Source organism: Cyprinus carpio, chromosome A1 (genome assembly GCF_018340385.1).
Source record: "Cyprinus carpio isolate SPL01 chromosome A1, ASM1834038v1, whole genome shotgun sequence".
In the NCBI taxonomy this organism is placed as follows: domain Eukaryota; kingdom Metazoa; phylum Chordata; class Actinopteri; order Cypriniformes; family Cyprinidae; genus Cyprinus; species Cyprinus carpio.
This window is the reverse complement of record NC_056572.1, coordinates 8,662,617-8,676,844: the sequence shown is the minus strand read 5'-3', so window position 1 is coordinate 8,676,844 and position 14,228 is coordinate 8,662,617. Positions and strand designations below refer to the sequence as shown.

Here is a 14,228-nt window from a genome sequence, read left to right as displayed (position 1 = left end):
AATTCCTCCAAGCGCATCAAAAAAGTCATGTGACTATGCCCTATGAGACGGTAAATCCTGACTAACCAGCGGACCGATCACATTCCACAGCATCTAAAATGTTGTTATGGTCATTCGGAAATGCCAGAGCAAAGTCTGTCATCAAAGTATGTCTATATAATTGCCTTCCAGAACAGTTAAAAGACTGCGTTCCCAAACAGCAGCATCCACCGAAAGCAATAACCGCATTCATTGTGTTTTGTCTGCTCGTTCTGAGGTGCAAATAATTTATTATATAGTAAAATTATTATATTCAGTAGCTTTTCCTACTTTTCTTAGTGATTGTATAGTGCCAGTTTATCAGGAAGTGATGATTTTGTTCTCTTTGACTCATTGGATGGAAACGGTGCTTGTTCAGTCCGAACACCACTGACCACGAAGCTGGGCTCTGCTCTCATGGAGAATATTGATTTATATAGAATATTTTATTTTAGATCAACTAGAAACAATATTTAATTCATATTGTTTTATTTTGAAATGTAAGTCAATAACAAATGGCTGAAGCCAGAGCCAATGGTAAAAGTCTTTGTGCGAAGAGACCCTGCCCCTTTGTGGAGATTCTTCCCACTTTTGGAGTTCACGCCCCATTTTGGAGATCTCTGGTCTGCAGTTATACCTACCTGGCTCAGCAGAGGCACGGAACTGGACAGGAATGCAGACTGGTGAGTAGAATATCAATATGCAGAATGAATGTAGATTTAGCTTGCAGTAATTGTAATGACTCTCTTGCAGAGGAATGGATTCGAAGCTGTCAGAAGACAGGTAAGGGGTCTTTAGTGTCTATACAGACGAGACCAGACAAGAGAGTGCAGGAGAAGAGTCTCTTAATAGTGAGTGTTGATGATGAGGTGCAGGTGCAGTGAATCAGAATTCTGATTCACTGAAAATGTAAAATTAAATGTTGTATAAATAAAAAATTAAATGTTGTATAAATAAAAAGGTTAGGAATCATATTTGTTTCAAGTGCCTTTTATTGGAAATAAAAGGAAATACATGAATGCAAAATTAATTTTAGCTAGGGGCTCCAAATGATTAAAACCGGCCCTGGGTTCATTCAAAGACTCATTTTGTGAGTTTATCGGCTGAAATAAGATGCACATCAAGAAACTTAAATTCTGCTAAATTCTAAATCCTGAATTTAAATTTACTTTTATGCATTTAGCAGGTGCTTTTAGCATCTTACATTAGAGGAACATAAGCAATTTGTCACAGAGCCAACAATATTCATAGTGAGCAAAGCCAGGTTTATTAGAAAGCTAGACTTGGAAATGCAGTAATTAGTGTATATATGTGATTTGTCAGTAGTTTTCAGTATCCTCCAATCTATCATCAGCAAGATGAACAATCTGTTCAAGTGCCTTTAGTATCAGAACATCAATGTCATCCTCTGTGTCAATCTCATCATGGTAGTTCTTCACTGGGAAGATGTTTGTCAGTGGCACTCCCACTTTGGCACTGCACAACTCCATCTGGGCATGACCAGAATGTAAGAAAATTAGAAAATCAGAAAATCTGACATGGCTATTAGACAAAATCAGCTCAACGTAGGCTAAATGTAAAAGTAGGGCTAGGTGATATGGTAAAAAAAAAAAAAAAAAAAATTATATATATATATACACACATAGAACATTTGACCGATTCTAGATTTTGACAAGATTTTTAACGTCAACTTGAAAATGTAACTACAACATGATTCAAGTAAGTTTTTCTTTATTAACCCTCTAGTTAAAAAGAAAAACAAAAATCTCAAGTCAAAGTAATTCAAATTCAAAATGACTGAAGGTATAACACCAGTTGACTATTATTAACTAGGCTGTAAATGTTCTGTAAAAACATTTAACAGCAGCTTTAAGCCAGCCTGATGTCACCATGATGCAAACATGAAATATCATACATACATTAGTAGTTCTTTACAGGTTTTCATTCGTTTGCATTGAATTTCCATTGTTTTTTCTATGTAAACATTTGACTGTTGTGCTCGCGTCTCTTGCAGCATCGGTTTTAGGATTATGACGATTATTATGCATTTATTCATTTCACAAAATTATTAATGTATGAAGTCACATGAAAACTCTTATTGCTGCCTTATTGAAACATTCATGTCAGTATTTCCCTTTTGAAAATAACTAATGAAAATAGACCACAAAAGTACTTAGTGTTTTCAGTTTGTACATTCTTAAAAAAAAATTTGGACCTGAGGAAGAAAACTGGAAACATGATGGAAAAAAAAAAAAAAAATCTTGTTGGTTTTTGACTCAAGATTAATACTGTAAAAGGAAAAAAATCAATGTTAATGAAGTATTATTAATATAAGACTATTTACTTTTTTTACCCCACAGGGGAAACTCATAATATTGAGGAGAATAAGCTGAACTATTATTGTAATCAACTGTCATCAAAACGTATTCATTTAAATAATTTTTATAATAATTCATATGATTTTACATGTGGCCTGAGAAAATCATGTCTATTATTTTAGTTTGTGAGATCGGAGATCACGCTGCGCACACATACAAACATCCAGGAGGACACAAATTTGTTGTGAACCCTGCCCCGTGACTTTAATTAATAAAATAGCTTTTGATACTGAATTGTTACATTATATTCATCAGCAACAAGGGGGTAAAATCACTAAGTAACTAAAAACACGCTTGTAGAGAGACACGCTGACGCAGGTTCACATACACACTTCTCTCGATCTCGCTCTCTCCCGATCGAATAAATTAATTAGAGTAGCTAAATGTTATAATCAATTAATTCAAATAAATGTGATCTTACCGCGCTATTTCATCTCTGTCTGATCTGAAGCGGGCAGAATGCTCCATAGCTTCGCGTCAGTCTGGCCTTCACGTCGTACATTGAAATAGTTTAATGCCATGTATTCGCTCTTTAGCAGCAGTTTTTACAGCAATATTTAAATGTCATTCTTGGTGAACCCAAAATAGTCCCACACTATTGACGTCAGTCATTTCTCTGGTGGAAATAAAGGATCGCTGTTTGGTTCCTCTTTCACAGTTAACCTAGTGCAGGGATAGGCAACTCCGGTCCTGGAGGGCCACTATCCTGCAGAGTTTAGCTTCAGCCCTCATAAAAACTCACCTGCCTGTATCTATCTAGTAATCCCGAAAACACTGATTGCCTTGTTCAGGTGTGTTTAATTAGGGTTGGAGCTAAACTCTGCAGGACAGTGGCCCTCCAGGACCGAAGTTGCCTATACCTGACCTAGTGTATGTAGCCTCCTTGTCTTTGATAAGCACAGATTTTTAACCTGGTGCACCACTAGTGTAACTTTGTTTTCATTTTGCACAAGTTGCAACTGTTTCGTTCCATGCAACAGAAACACTTGGTGTAGCCTTTACGATTAATTAACTGCGCCGTTTTAAAGCGCAGTTAATCATGAAACCAGTTAATCTCTGCATCCCTACTCATGCATGAAATGGCATTCTAAAATCACGGTGCTCGAGTTAAAAGAAGATGATATCACATACCTTCTCCTTGATCTTCTTGCTAGTGTACATCTTTCTCAGATCTTTTTTGACCAACGGGCATGCTTCGTCCACTTTGGTCATGACAACTACTTGAGGAATCCCTACAGCAAATGCAGAGACAATGTAAAAGTTAAATATTTTTCTCAAACTAAATATAGCCAATTTGAAGCAGTGTTTGTTGAAAGGTACATATGTCTAGACTACATACTTGATCCACATAAACTATCTGGCCCATGTAAATAATCAACCTGAAATCATAGTTGAGAGTTGCAACATGCCCTGTTTGCACTTGACATTAAAATGCAACTTGTTATTTTCTTGCAACTTTATCGCAAAATTACAACTTGTATTTGATGATGTCCACTTACACAATGACAGAACATGTCGCACAAACCCAACCCACTATCATTTTACCCACTCCTCTCTCCAATGTAAAGCTATGTATGTGAGCTCATGAATGGAAATCAGATTCAGTTTTACCCTTATCACTGATTTTCTGGCGGATATCCTTCAGCTTGTGAATAAGTCGATCATCTGTATAATGGACTATATTTGCAGCTATGACGTAAACCAGGCAGAAAGACTGGTCTGAGAGGTTGGGGTCACTGGTGTAATGCTGATCCTCATTAGTAAGTACCTTCTCCTTGGTGAACTAAGATTAACAAAATATGTTAAACATCAGACATATTAAACACATACAAATCTGATATTCGCTCAGTTAATGTTGTGGTTTATTACTGTATAGCCGTCCTTCACGTGGCCAAACACAGCATTGATGATGTCTTCTATTTGCGCCCCAGCCAATTCTTCAGGTTCCAAGCCCATGATGTCCTTGAAGACAAAGGGCAAATTTTTTTTCCCACTTCTGATGGTGAATCCTTTGAGCTACAAATCAAGACCACATATATTTGTAAACAGTTTTGAAGAAATCCTCATACAAATGCTTACAATGCTTGTGGGTCAACTGGACATTTCTGGGTCTTTTACTATAGGTGGCAAATACCTACTTTTTGTGTGAAACTACGACTGTCGCCAGCAGCTGAATTAACTAGTGCTCTAGAGGAGATGCGTCCTTGAAAGGCACTATCGATGGAGTTAATAAAGCTGGACTTTCCTGCTGCAATTTCTCCAGCTACCAGGATCTTGATGTCCTTTACATCTGAATGACTTGGAGAGAAGTTTTCCAACTTATTTTTCAGGGCTTCTTTCTGTCTGTTAAAACAAAACACAATTCTGTGCACTGTGGAACTTATTACGCTTTAATGAAATGGAATAACACTAATTTCCCTTAATAAGTAAAAAAAAAAAAAAGAAAAAGAGTTCATTAGACCTTATTTAGATCTTATTTGTATAAATGTTCATGTTCAACCATCGTTATATGTAGGTATATGCTTCATATAGGCATATGCACATTTTGGAACTTCACTACAATAAAAATCTAGACTTTAGAAAGTCGAAAAAAAAGATAATTTATCATACATTTGGGCAAACTGTACTGAAAACCGGAAAAACTTACCTTTTTAAAATGTTTCACATTTTGTGCTAACAACATAATTTGTTAATATTTTGTTTATTATTAGAGAGCTACATTTCATTTTATTACGTATCTGTCAATTTTGACTGCGAACGGTCAAAGTGTTTTGTTTTTTTTGACCACTTTTAGTCCTGGCATATACTGCGACTTCAGCGACATTTTTGTTAAATACCAACTCTCACTGTATGAGTTAATTGCATGTGCTTTCTCTCTCACTGTTCCAGCGTGAAAACAGAGATGAAACCATGGCGACCTGGCGTGTGATACATACGGAAGGATGTGATTGAGGCTACACAGTTTCAGTTTCGTGAGGGTCTCATGTTTATTTTGCACGTATAATGTGAGCAAGTCATTTGTTTGTCGTTGATGAAGTCGTTTGTTTGTTTGTTTCTTCAGAATGCATATCTAATAAATTAGGCTGCTCAGATTCATCCATATTATCAGGTTTTCCATGTATTTCAGTGTATCACTGGTTTGAGTGCTTGAGTGCAGTTATAAGCTGTCATTAGCTCATGATTGTAATAGTCGTCCTGAGAAACGATCAAACATGAGGTGATCAGAAGCCTTCAGAAATGCAAATTAAAATTTTCCATGGTGAAAGTGAACGATTAAGGCGCTGATCGTGTCTGTGAGGGAGAGCTGAGAAATAGCCTACACCACACAATGTCTTTAATTCGCTAGAGTAGTTATTTGTTATACATTTTTAAAACATTTTATGCTATCATGAAAAATATAATTTGTATATTATACCTGATTGATTATAACAATCAATGGTTTGACTACTATGAACAAAAATAAGATAGCCTATAGCCTGCACATAAAAACTAAATAAAGTAGCCTACTGGTCATTATAGACAGAATAGCTTATATACTTACCCCCAGTCAAATTTCCTCCATGGTTTATCCAGTTCTATGGAAAAACATATAGGTCATATATAGCAGTTAAGTTCAACAATAATTTAACAATAATTTAGTTTAGCATCTCCCTCTGAGAATGTGTGTTTGTGTGTGTATATATATATATATATATATATATATATATATATATTATATATATATATACATATATATATACAGTGGTGTATAAAGTACCTGAAAGCCATACTCAAGTAAAAGTACAGATATCTTACCAGAAAATGACTGGTCAAAGTAGAATTCACCGTTTCAAATAGTACAGTACTTGAGTAAAAGTCCTTAAGTATGTGATATTTATTGTACTTCACTACAAAAAAAGTATTTTTTTAATCTTAAACATACTTAAGTATTGAAAGTAAAAAGTATAAGTAAATGCAAAATGGAAAAGAGAAGCATATATGATATATATTATATATATATATATATATATATATATATATATATATCATAGAATCAGAATCAGAATGAGCTTTATTGCCAGGTATGTTTACACATACGAGGAATTTGTTTCATGACAGAAGCTCCGCAGTGCACAGAATGACAGCGACAGAACAAAAAAAACATACAATAAAAGAATAAAAAATACAAAAAATACAAATAAGTAGGTAAGGAATGACAATATACAAATTGACAATTGTATGGCAGATATATTACAATAAGCAGTTATGTATGTACAGCTATATTATTAATAATTTAAAGATAATTATAATTTAAGTGTATACACTAAGTCTGTGTGTTAGATAAAAAGTGTATGGGTCTGTAAATATATAAATAGTGTAATGTGTTCCACAGTTATTATCAAGTGTTCATAGAGTCATTAGATGGATTGCCTGGGGGAAGAAACTGTTCCTGTGTTTGCTGGTCGTTCTGGTGCTCAGTGCTCTGTAGCATCGACCAGATGGCAACAGTTCAAAAGAGGTAGTGTGCTGGATGTGAGGGGGTTCCAGAGTGGATTTTGCCAGCCCTTTTGCTCACATCTGGATAAGTACAGTTCTTGAATAGAAGGGAGGGTTGTACCGATGATTCTCTCAGCAGTCCGGACTACCCCTCTGTACTCTTCTGAGGTCAGATTTAGAAGCTGAGCTGAACCAGACAGTTACTGAATTGCAGAGGACGGATTCAATGATGGCGGAGGAGTAGAACTGGTTTCAGCAGCTCCTGTGGCAGGTTTAAACTTCCTCAGCTGGCGAAGGAAGTACCAAACCTCTGCTGGGCCTTTTTCACTATGGAGTCAATGTGAAATGGTGAATGTCCCACTTCAGGTCCTGAGAAGATAGTGGTGCCCAGGAACCTGAATGACTCTCACTGCAGTCACAGTGCAGTTCATGATGGTGGTGGGGGGAGAGCAGGGGGGTTTCTCCTCTGAAGTCCACGATTCATCTCCACTGTTTTTTGAGCGTGTTAAGCTCCAGGTTGTTGAGAAGCACAACCAGACAGCCAGCTCTTTAACCTCCTATCTGTAAGCAGACTCGTCACCGCCTAATCCTGAATGAGACCGATGAGTGTGGTGTCATCTGCAAACTTCAGGAGCTTGACAGAGGGGTCCTTAGATGTGCAATCGTTAGTGTACCGGGAGAAGAGCAGTGGGGAGAGAAAACGCAGCCCCTGAGGAGCTCCAGTGCTGATCGTACGGGTGCTGGATGTGTATCTTCCCAGCCTCACTAGCTGCTGCCTGTCTGTCAGGAAGCTGTTGATCCACTGACAGACAGAGATAGGCACAGAGAGCTGAGTTAGTTTGGGCAGGAGGAGGTTTGGGATGATTGTGTTAAAGGCCGAGCTGAAGTCCACAAACAGGATTCTCACATAAGTCCCTGGTCTGTCTAGGTGTTGCAGAACATAATGCAGTCCAATTTTTACTGCATCGTCCACAGACCTGTTTGCTCTGTAGGCAAACTTAAGAGGATCCAGTAAGGGTCCAGTAATGTCCTTCCGGTGGGCCAGCACCAGTTTTTCAAATGACTTCATGACCACAGACGTTAAAGCCACAGGCCTATATTCATTTAGTCCCTGTTATTTGGATTTCTTTGGGATGGGGCATGATGGTGGAGTGAGTGTTTGAAGCATGAAGGGACTTCACACAGCTCCAGTGATCTGTTGAAGTCTTGTGTGAAGATCGGGGGCCAGCTGGTCAGCACAGGATTTCAGACAAGCTGGTGTAACACAGTCTGGGGCCTGGTGCTTTTTTCCTTTTCGCTGCTTCCGGAAGACCTGGCGCACCGCATCCTCGCTTATCTGTATTGCAGGTGTCGGGGGAGAGGGGGGATGCAGGAGGTGTGAAATGGTGAGGGCGGTTGTTTGGAGAGGTGTTCAGGACGGATTGCAAGAGTTGTGAATGGTGAGAATGGTTGTTTGGAGAGGCATTCAAGGTGGGTTTGCAGGAGTTGTGAATGGTGTGAACGGTGGTGTGGAGAGGGGTTCAGGGGCAGGTGATAGGTGTTCTTCTTTCAAAAATCTGCAGTAAAACTCATGCAGATCGTCTGCCAGTCGTTGATTCTCCACAGTGCTGGGGGGTGGTGTCTTGTAATTGGTGATCTCTTTCAGATTTTCCACACTGATGCTGAGTCGTTGGAAGTGAACTGAGTCCTTATTTTATCAGAATAATTCCTCTTTGCCACTTTGATCTCCTTTTCCAGTGTGTATTTAGCCTGTTTATACAAGACATTGTCCCCCTTCCTGTAAGCATCTTCTTTGGGCCTGACGGAGCTGACTGAGTTTTGCAGTGAACCACGGTTTGTCATTGTTGTAAATTAGTTGAAGTCCTGGGTAGGGAATACACATATCCTCACAGAAACTGATATAAGATGTTACAGTCTCTGTGAGTTCGTCCAGATCAGTGGCAGCAGCTTCAAAAAACACTCCAATCAGTGAGGTCAAAACAAGATTGTAAATCCCTGCTCTGCTTCATTAGTCCATCTTTTTACAGTCCTTACTTCACACAGAGCTGATTTTAGTTTCTTCCTGTAGGTCGGTATAAGATGAACCAGACAGTGATCAGACAGTACCAAAGCTGCTCGTGGAACAGAGTGATATGCATCCTTTATATTGTGGTGTATTGTGGTGTAACGAGTGATCATATATATTACTGTCTCTGGTGGGACATGTGATCAATGCCTGGTCTGTGATCTTGTGAAGGGCTGCTGTCTTTGTATTTTGGCAGTTCATGGGAGAGATTGGCTTTATTAAAGTCCCCAAGAATGATTAAAATGGAGTCCGGGTGTTGTTGTTGTTCTGTCTCTCTGTGATCTGATCAGCGAGTTTCTGTAAAGCCAGGCTTACGTGCGCTTGCGGAGGGATGTAAACACTCACCAGAATGAAGAATTGAAACTCCCGCGGCAAATAGAACGGTTTGCAGTTAATGAAGAGTGTTTCGAGATCTGAGCAGCACACTCTTTTTTAACACAGTTACATCTGTACACCACCGTTCATTGATGTAAAAGCACGTCCCGCCGCCGCACGATTTCCCCGTTGATTCTGTGTCGCAGTCCGCTCTGAACAGCTGAAAGGTATCTTGGAGAAGCGAGCTGTCCAGAACACCGTCATGCATCAGGGCTCACTTCAAACACAAATCATCATATTGTGAGAAATCCTTATTTGTCCGAGAGCGGAGATTTGCCAGATGGATACTAGGCAACGGCGTTCGAAATCCGCGTTTTCTGAGTCTCACAAGCGCGCCAGCTCTTTTTCCCCGTCTGCGCGTCCTCTTGAAGCGTGTGATCAGCGCAGCTGCTCCACCGACAAAAATGTCCAGCAAAACATCAGAATAGTCGAAAACCGGTAATATATTGGGAGATGTGTGGTGCCGAATGTCCAGCAATTCGTCCCTGGTGAAACTGATTGCAGGAATATATGTACAAGGACAAACTAAAGACAGGACAAACTAACAAAAACACAAAAACAACTGCAGAGCACGTCACGGAGGCAGCCATCCTGTATCGGCGCCAGCGATACAGGATATATATATATATATATATATATATATATATATATATATATAATATTATATATAGATATATATATATATACACACACACATTACATTTTCATACTCGACTTGAGTAGCAAGATTGTGTTCAGTTTTAACTCTTTCTTCCATTTTGTATTTTTGGGTAAGAATAAGAAGCACTTCATCCGGTACTTAGTGTCTTTCGTTCCAACATAAGAAAACATTTCTGGAATCTGCATCTGAAATACCATTTGGATGTATTTACACAGTTTATGTATTTCAGAGAGGACATGGATGCATTTAAACTGCAGTTACAGAATCATAAATATTAAAAATAAAACATTTAAAAAATGAAAAACATTGAAATTGGTATTCTAAATAATTGAAAACATGAAAAAAAAAGTCAAAAAGTGAAATTAAAACCGCCAGTAGGTGACAGCAAGTAACTGTTAATGAGTGAGTCATTGAGATTAAATTCAAACAATTCATTCAGGAACAAAGCATTTGACTGTGTTAAAGTCACATGAAACAGAAGTAGCGATTGCCTTTTTTTCTCTACTGTGTCGTCTATCCAAGTGAAACGGCATCTGAAATGAGAGGGCGGGACTTGATTTTGTCCTTCGGGAATTGATTGGATCATTGGCAGTGGGGGCGTTGCTAACATAATGGAGGCAGATTTTAATGCCAGTTTACAGTTAGTTGTGAGGGGATTTCTCTCCACTGGATTCACCGGCGACACCCTAGCATGAAGAATTTTTTTATTTATTGAGGAAGAAAACGAAGACGGCACAAAACATTCCTAACAGCACGCGTGCGTGAGAAAGAGAGAGAAACTGCCTGAATGACTGAGCGCGTCCTCCATCAGGTTAAGTTATGTTCATAAAAAAAATATATATATTTTTCGATGTCCTAAGAGTAATGTTGTGGTAATATCCTAATATCCTTTAAATCTTTAAGGGTAGTGTACTCCCCGATGGCTTGCGTAAGCACTGGTCGATGCATTGATTTGTAAGTGAAGCATCAGCTTCAGTTTTCCCCCTGTTGTTTATCCCAGCGTTTACCCGTCACTAGCTCCGCCCTTGCACCATAGCTTGTGACCGGAAGAGAAGAGGAGTCGTTTTGAGGGGGAGGGGAGGTTAACGTTTTTGATTAAAAATTACTAGGGCACATGAATTAAAAAAAATAAATAATGAAGTGCACAGATAAATTATTTATAATAAACACTACAGTATTCCATTAAAAAAAATAAGAATTTTCAATTTTGATTTCATGGTGAATTTAATGAGTGAATCATTGAATCATTTATTCAACCGATTCGTTCAAAAAGCTGATTCATTCAATAAGTAAACATTGTCCATTGCTCAGAGACGCAACAGTGCTGTGATCTTTGTTTGGAACTATTTTCAATAGCAAAATTGAGCAAAAACAAGTAGCCTAATATTACATCTAAAATGTAAGTCACATTGCTTTAATGAACTTGTATAAAATTATTATTAAGTGTGCTCATGCTGATATCTGTAGATCGCACATCATAGAGTAGTGGAACTATGATGTCACTTTGTAGGCAAAAACCCGGAAGAGAGTAAGCATTTTAGCACTTCCGGTTCCATGGTCCCAGAGTCAATGGGTTTTTTGAATGGGATTTTGGTTAAATCCCTAAAATATCCCTAAAAAAATTTTTTTTTTTAAACCTTTCTTAAAAAAAGACGGTTGCTAACAAGTTGCTAAATGGGACTACAGGCGCTGTCGGAGACATTAAATGTCATTACGAAGAACAGTTTATCAATTTACAGTATTTTCCAGTCGTAATTTGAGAATAACCAATTAATTGTTTTCTGCATTTTATATTGTTGGTCGACAATGTATTTTTGTTTTGACCTAAAATGCAATACAAGGCTTCAGATGAAAGATGCTCGTTTGATCACTTTCCTAATGATGCGGAGACTCTGGGTTCGTAAGATAAACTCATATTACGATTATTCCATGTAAACACCACATTTACCATCTTAGTCACAGTGTAAGTGAAACTTTAACAATGCATAGTACATAAAGCCACGTTAAATTGAAATTTTGCGGCCACATGAAGCTGATAGAAAGCACATGAGGATTTCCTAGAATCAAGGATAAAATAACATTTTGTGTACCCACTCTAACAAAGCTGAAATGTGGTACTTTTACCATATCCAAAAGTTTAATCTTACCATATCCAAAAACTTGCTCACTCTGCTGTTATTTAATAGATTAAATGCATTAGAATTTTATTGAATAGTACGTGGAGACATGTATTTAATTAAAATATTCATATTAATCAAGGATTTATTGACTTTTAATGCACCTTATTTTGAAATGCACAGAGATACATGCTTTCATATGTCCTTTAGTTATGATTATTTCATTTATTCACTATACTTATACATTTCAGTTTTAGTTCGGCTCTAGTTTTGTATTTATTCTAGTTTATATGAAAAGGTTCATGTAGTGTGGATAAAAATACATATACAGAGAAAATCCTTTTCACTGAACACGTTAAAAATAAGTTTGAAAAAGTTGTGGGAAACGTGGTGGTGGTGACGCTGAAGTCGAGCGACCGTGGTGCTGTAGTTCGTTTGGTTTTAAGTTGTGGCGCTTTTATTTAATAAGTTAGGCTATATTATCTTGTGAAGATTATCTTGATGGACAAAACGTGCAAGTTTCATGAACTATAGTGGAAAACAGAGCTTATTTTTTGCGATAATCCAAAAGCCTATGAAAAAACCATATACTCTTTTTGTTAAGGAAACAATTTCAATCCAAAAACCCAACCCCCTACAACGCAAACTCAAAATTCCCCCACTCTATTACAACAACACTTATGGACCCATTTCATAAGCCGTAAATCCTCAAAAGTTTATCATATTTGTATTTTTTTTAAATGTATGTACATTTATAACACCATTCTTTATATTGTCATATTGTTATATATATATATATATATATATATATATATATATATATAGATATATATATTATATATATATATATATATATATATATATATATATATATATATTAAAATCATGTCAAGGAAGGATCCTCTCACCTGATGGTGGTTGCGCTGACTGTGATGATCCCATTTTTTTTCCTCTTCAGAGTGTGTGTGTATATATATATATTATCCTGGAACACAGTTGAGTTGAATCTCAACTAAAATCAGCCCGCTTCAATTTCAACTAAAATGCCAATTTCACTTTCATTTTGGCAAGTCTTATGTGACATCCTTGCATACATAAAAAAAATTTGATCCCTCCCCATCACCCAACATGTTTGTTTTTTTCATTTGTTAAAGCTGTTGATTATATATTGACATGCATAATTATTTCAAACATAAGACCACATATACATGTACACTCCCAAATGCGACTCATTGTCTGTTTGCTTAGGGTAAATCTTAAGCCCAGTCTGAGGTCCTAAAGGCTTTGGACATGGACATCTCTGTATTTTGTTGTTTTCAGTCCCAGAGTCCCTACTGCTTAAAAAAAAAAAAATCAACACAGCATGAAACATAAGAAATTCATACAGATTTGGAAAAACTTGCGGTGAGTAGATGACAGAATTTTTTTTTTTTTTTTTTTAAGTTAGTAGTAAATATAAATTTTGATTGTGTACTACACAAACATATTAATTGCAATTAATATGCAACTAACAGAATATTAAACATTAACACATCTTTCTATTATTAATCTTGTAGAGAACCACACAAATTAACCCTTAATTTCAACATTTATTCTCCTTAAATAGTCTGCAATTCTGCAGTTCAGTTTAAGTTCAGCTGCATTTAGCAGAACCAGAAACACAAACCACTCTTAACAAATCCACATGATCAGACTACATTTCCTGTAAACAGAAGCTGTTCATAACAAGTTTACAAGATCAGGCAATAATAATAAATAAATAAATAAATAAATAAAGATTAACTGAGTTATAGTAGCAAATGAGTATTCAGTATGATGCATATGCTGGTTCTGCCTCTCAATGTATACTTTTGTGTTTCATACAGTAGATGAAATTAGGGTGAGTAAATGATGTACACTTTAATTAAAAAAAACAAGTCACTTTTAAATAATAGAATTATTCATTTAATGCAGTAATAAAGCAAATCAAGTAAATGGAAATCCCAGACTCATCTACAAATGAAAATAAAAATTACAACAGCAGAAGTCAAGTGAAGGATAATGAAGTCTTATATTTATATTGGTGCAAATTCAAGGCCAGTGTGTTTATCATTCTCATCTGAAAATTGCTGACATACCCAAAACAAAGGCAAAGTAAA

At 36.9% G+C, this 14,228-nt stretch overlaps 1 protein-coding gene across 1 annotated transcript; it reads right to left on the bottom strand.

The window, feature by feature from the left end:
- Positions 1-992: 992 nt before the first annotated feature.
- Positions 993-13,152, bottom strand: LOC109095694 (interferon-induced protein 44-like). The gene is made up of 7 exons (XM_042739373.1): positions 12,999-13,152; positions 5,938-5,971; positions 4,535-4,739; positions 4,266-4,412; positions 4,008-4,179; positions 3,528-3,628; positions 993-1,508 (listed from the first exon to the last, which is right to left on the bottom strand). Exons 1-7 carry the CDS (start codon positions 13,030-13,032, stop codon positions 1,338-1,340), a joined length of 864 nt encoding a protein of 287 aa, XP_042595307.1. The 5' UTR covers positions 13,033-13,152; the 3' UTR covers positions 993-1,337.
- Between the last annotated feature and the right edge of the window lie 1,076 nt (positions 13,153-14,228).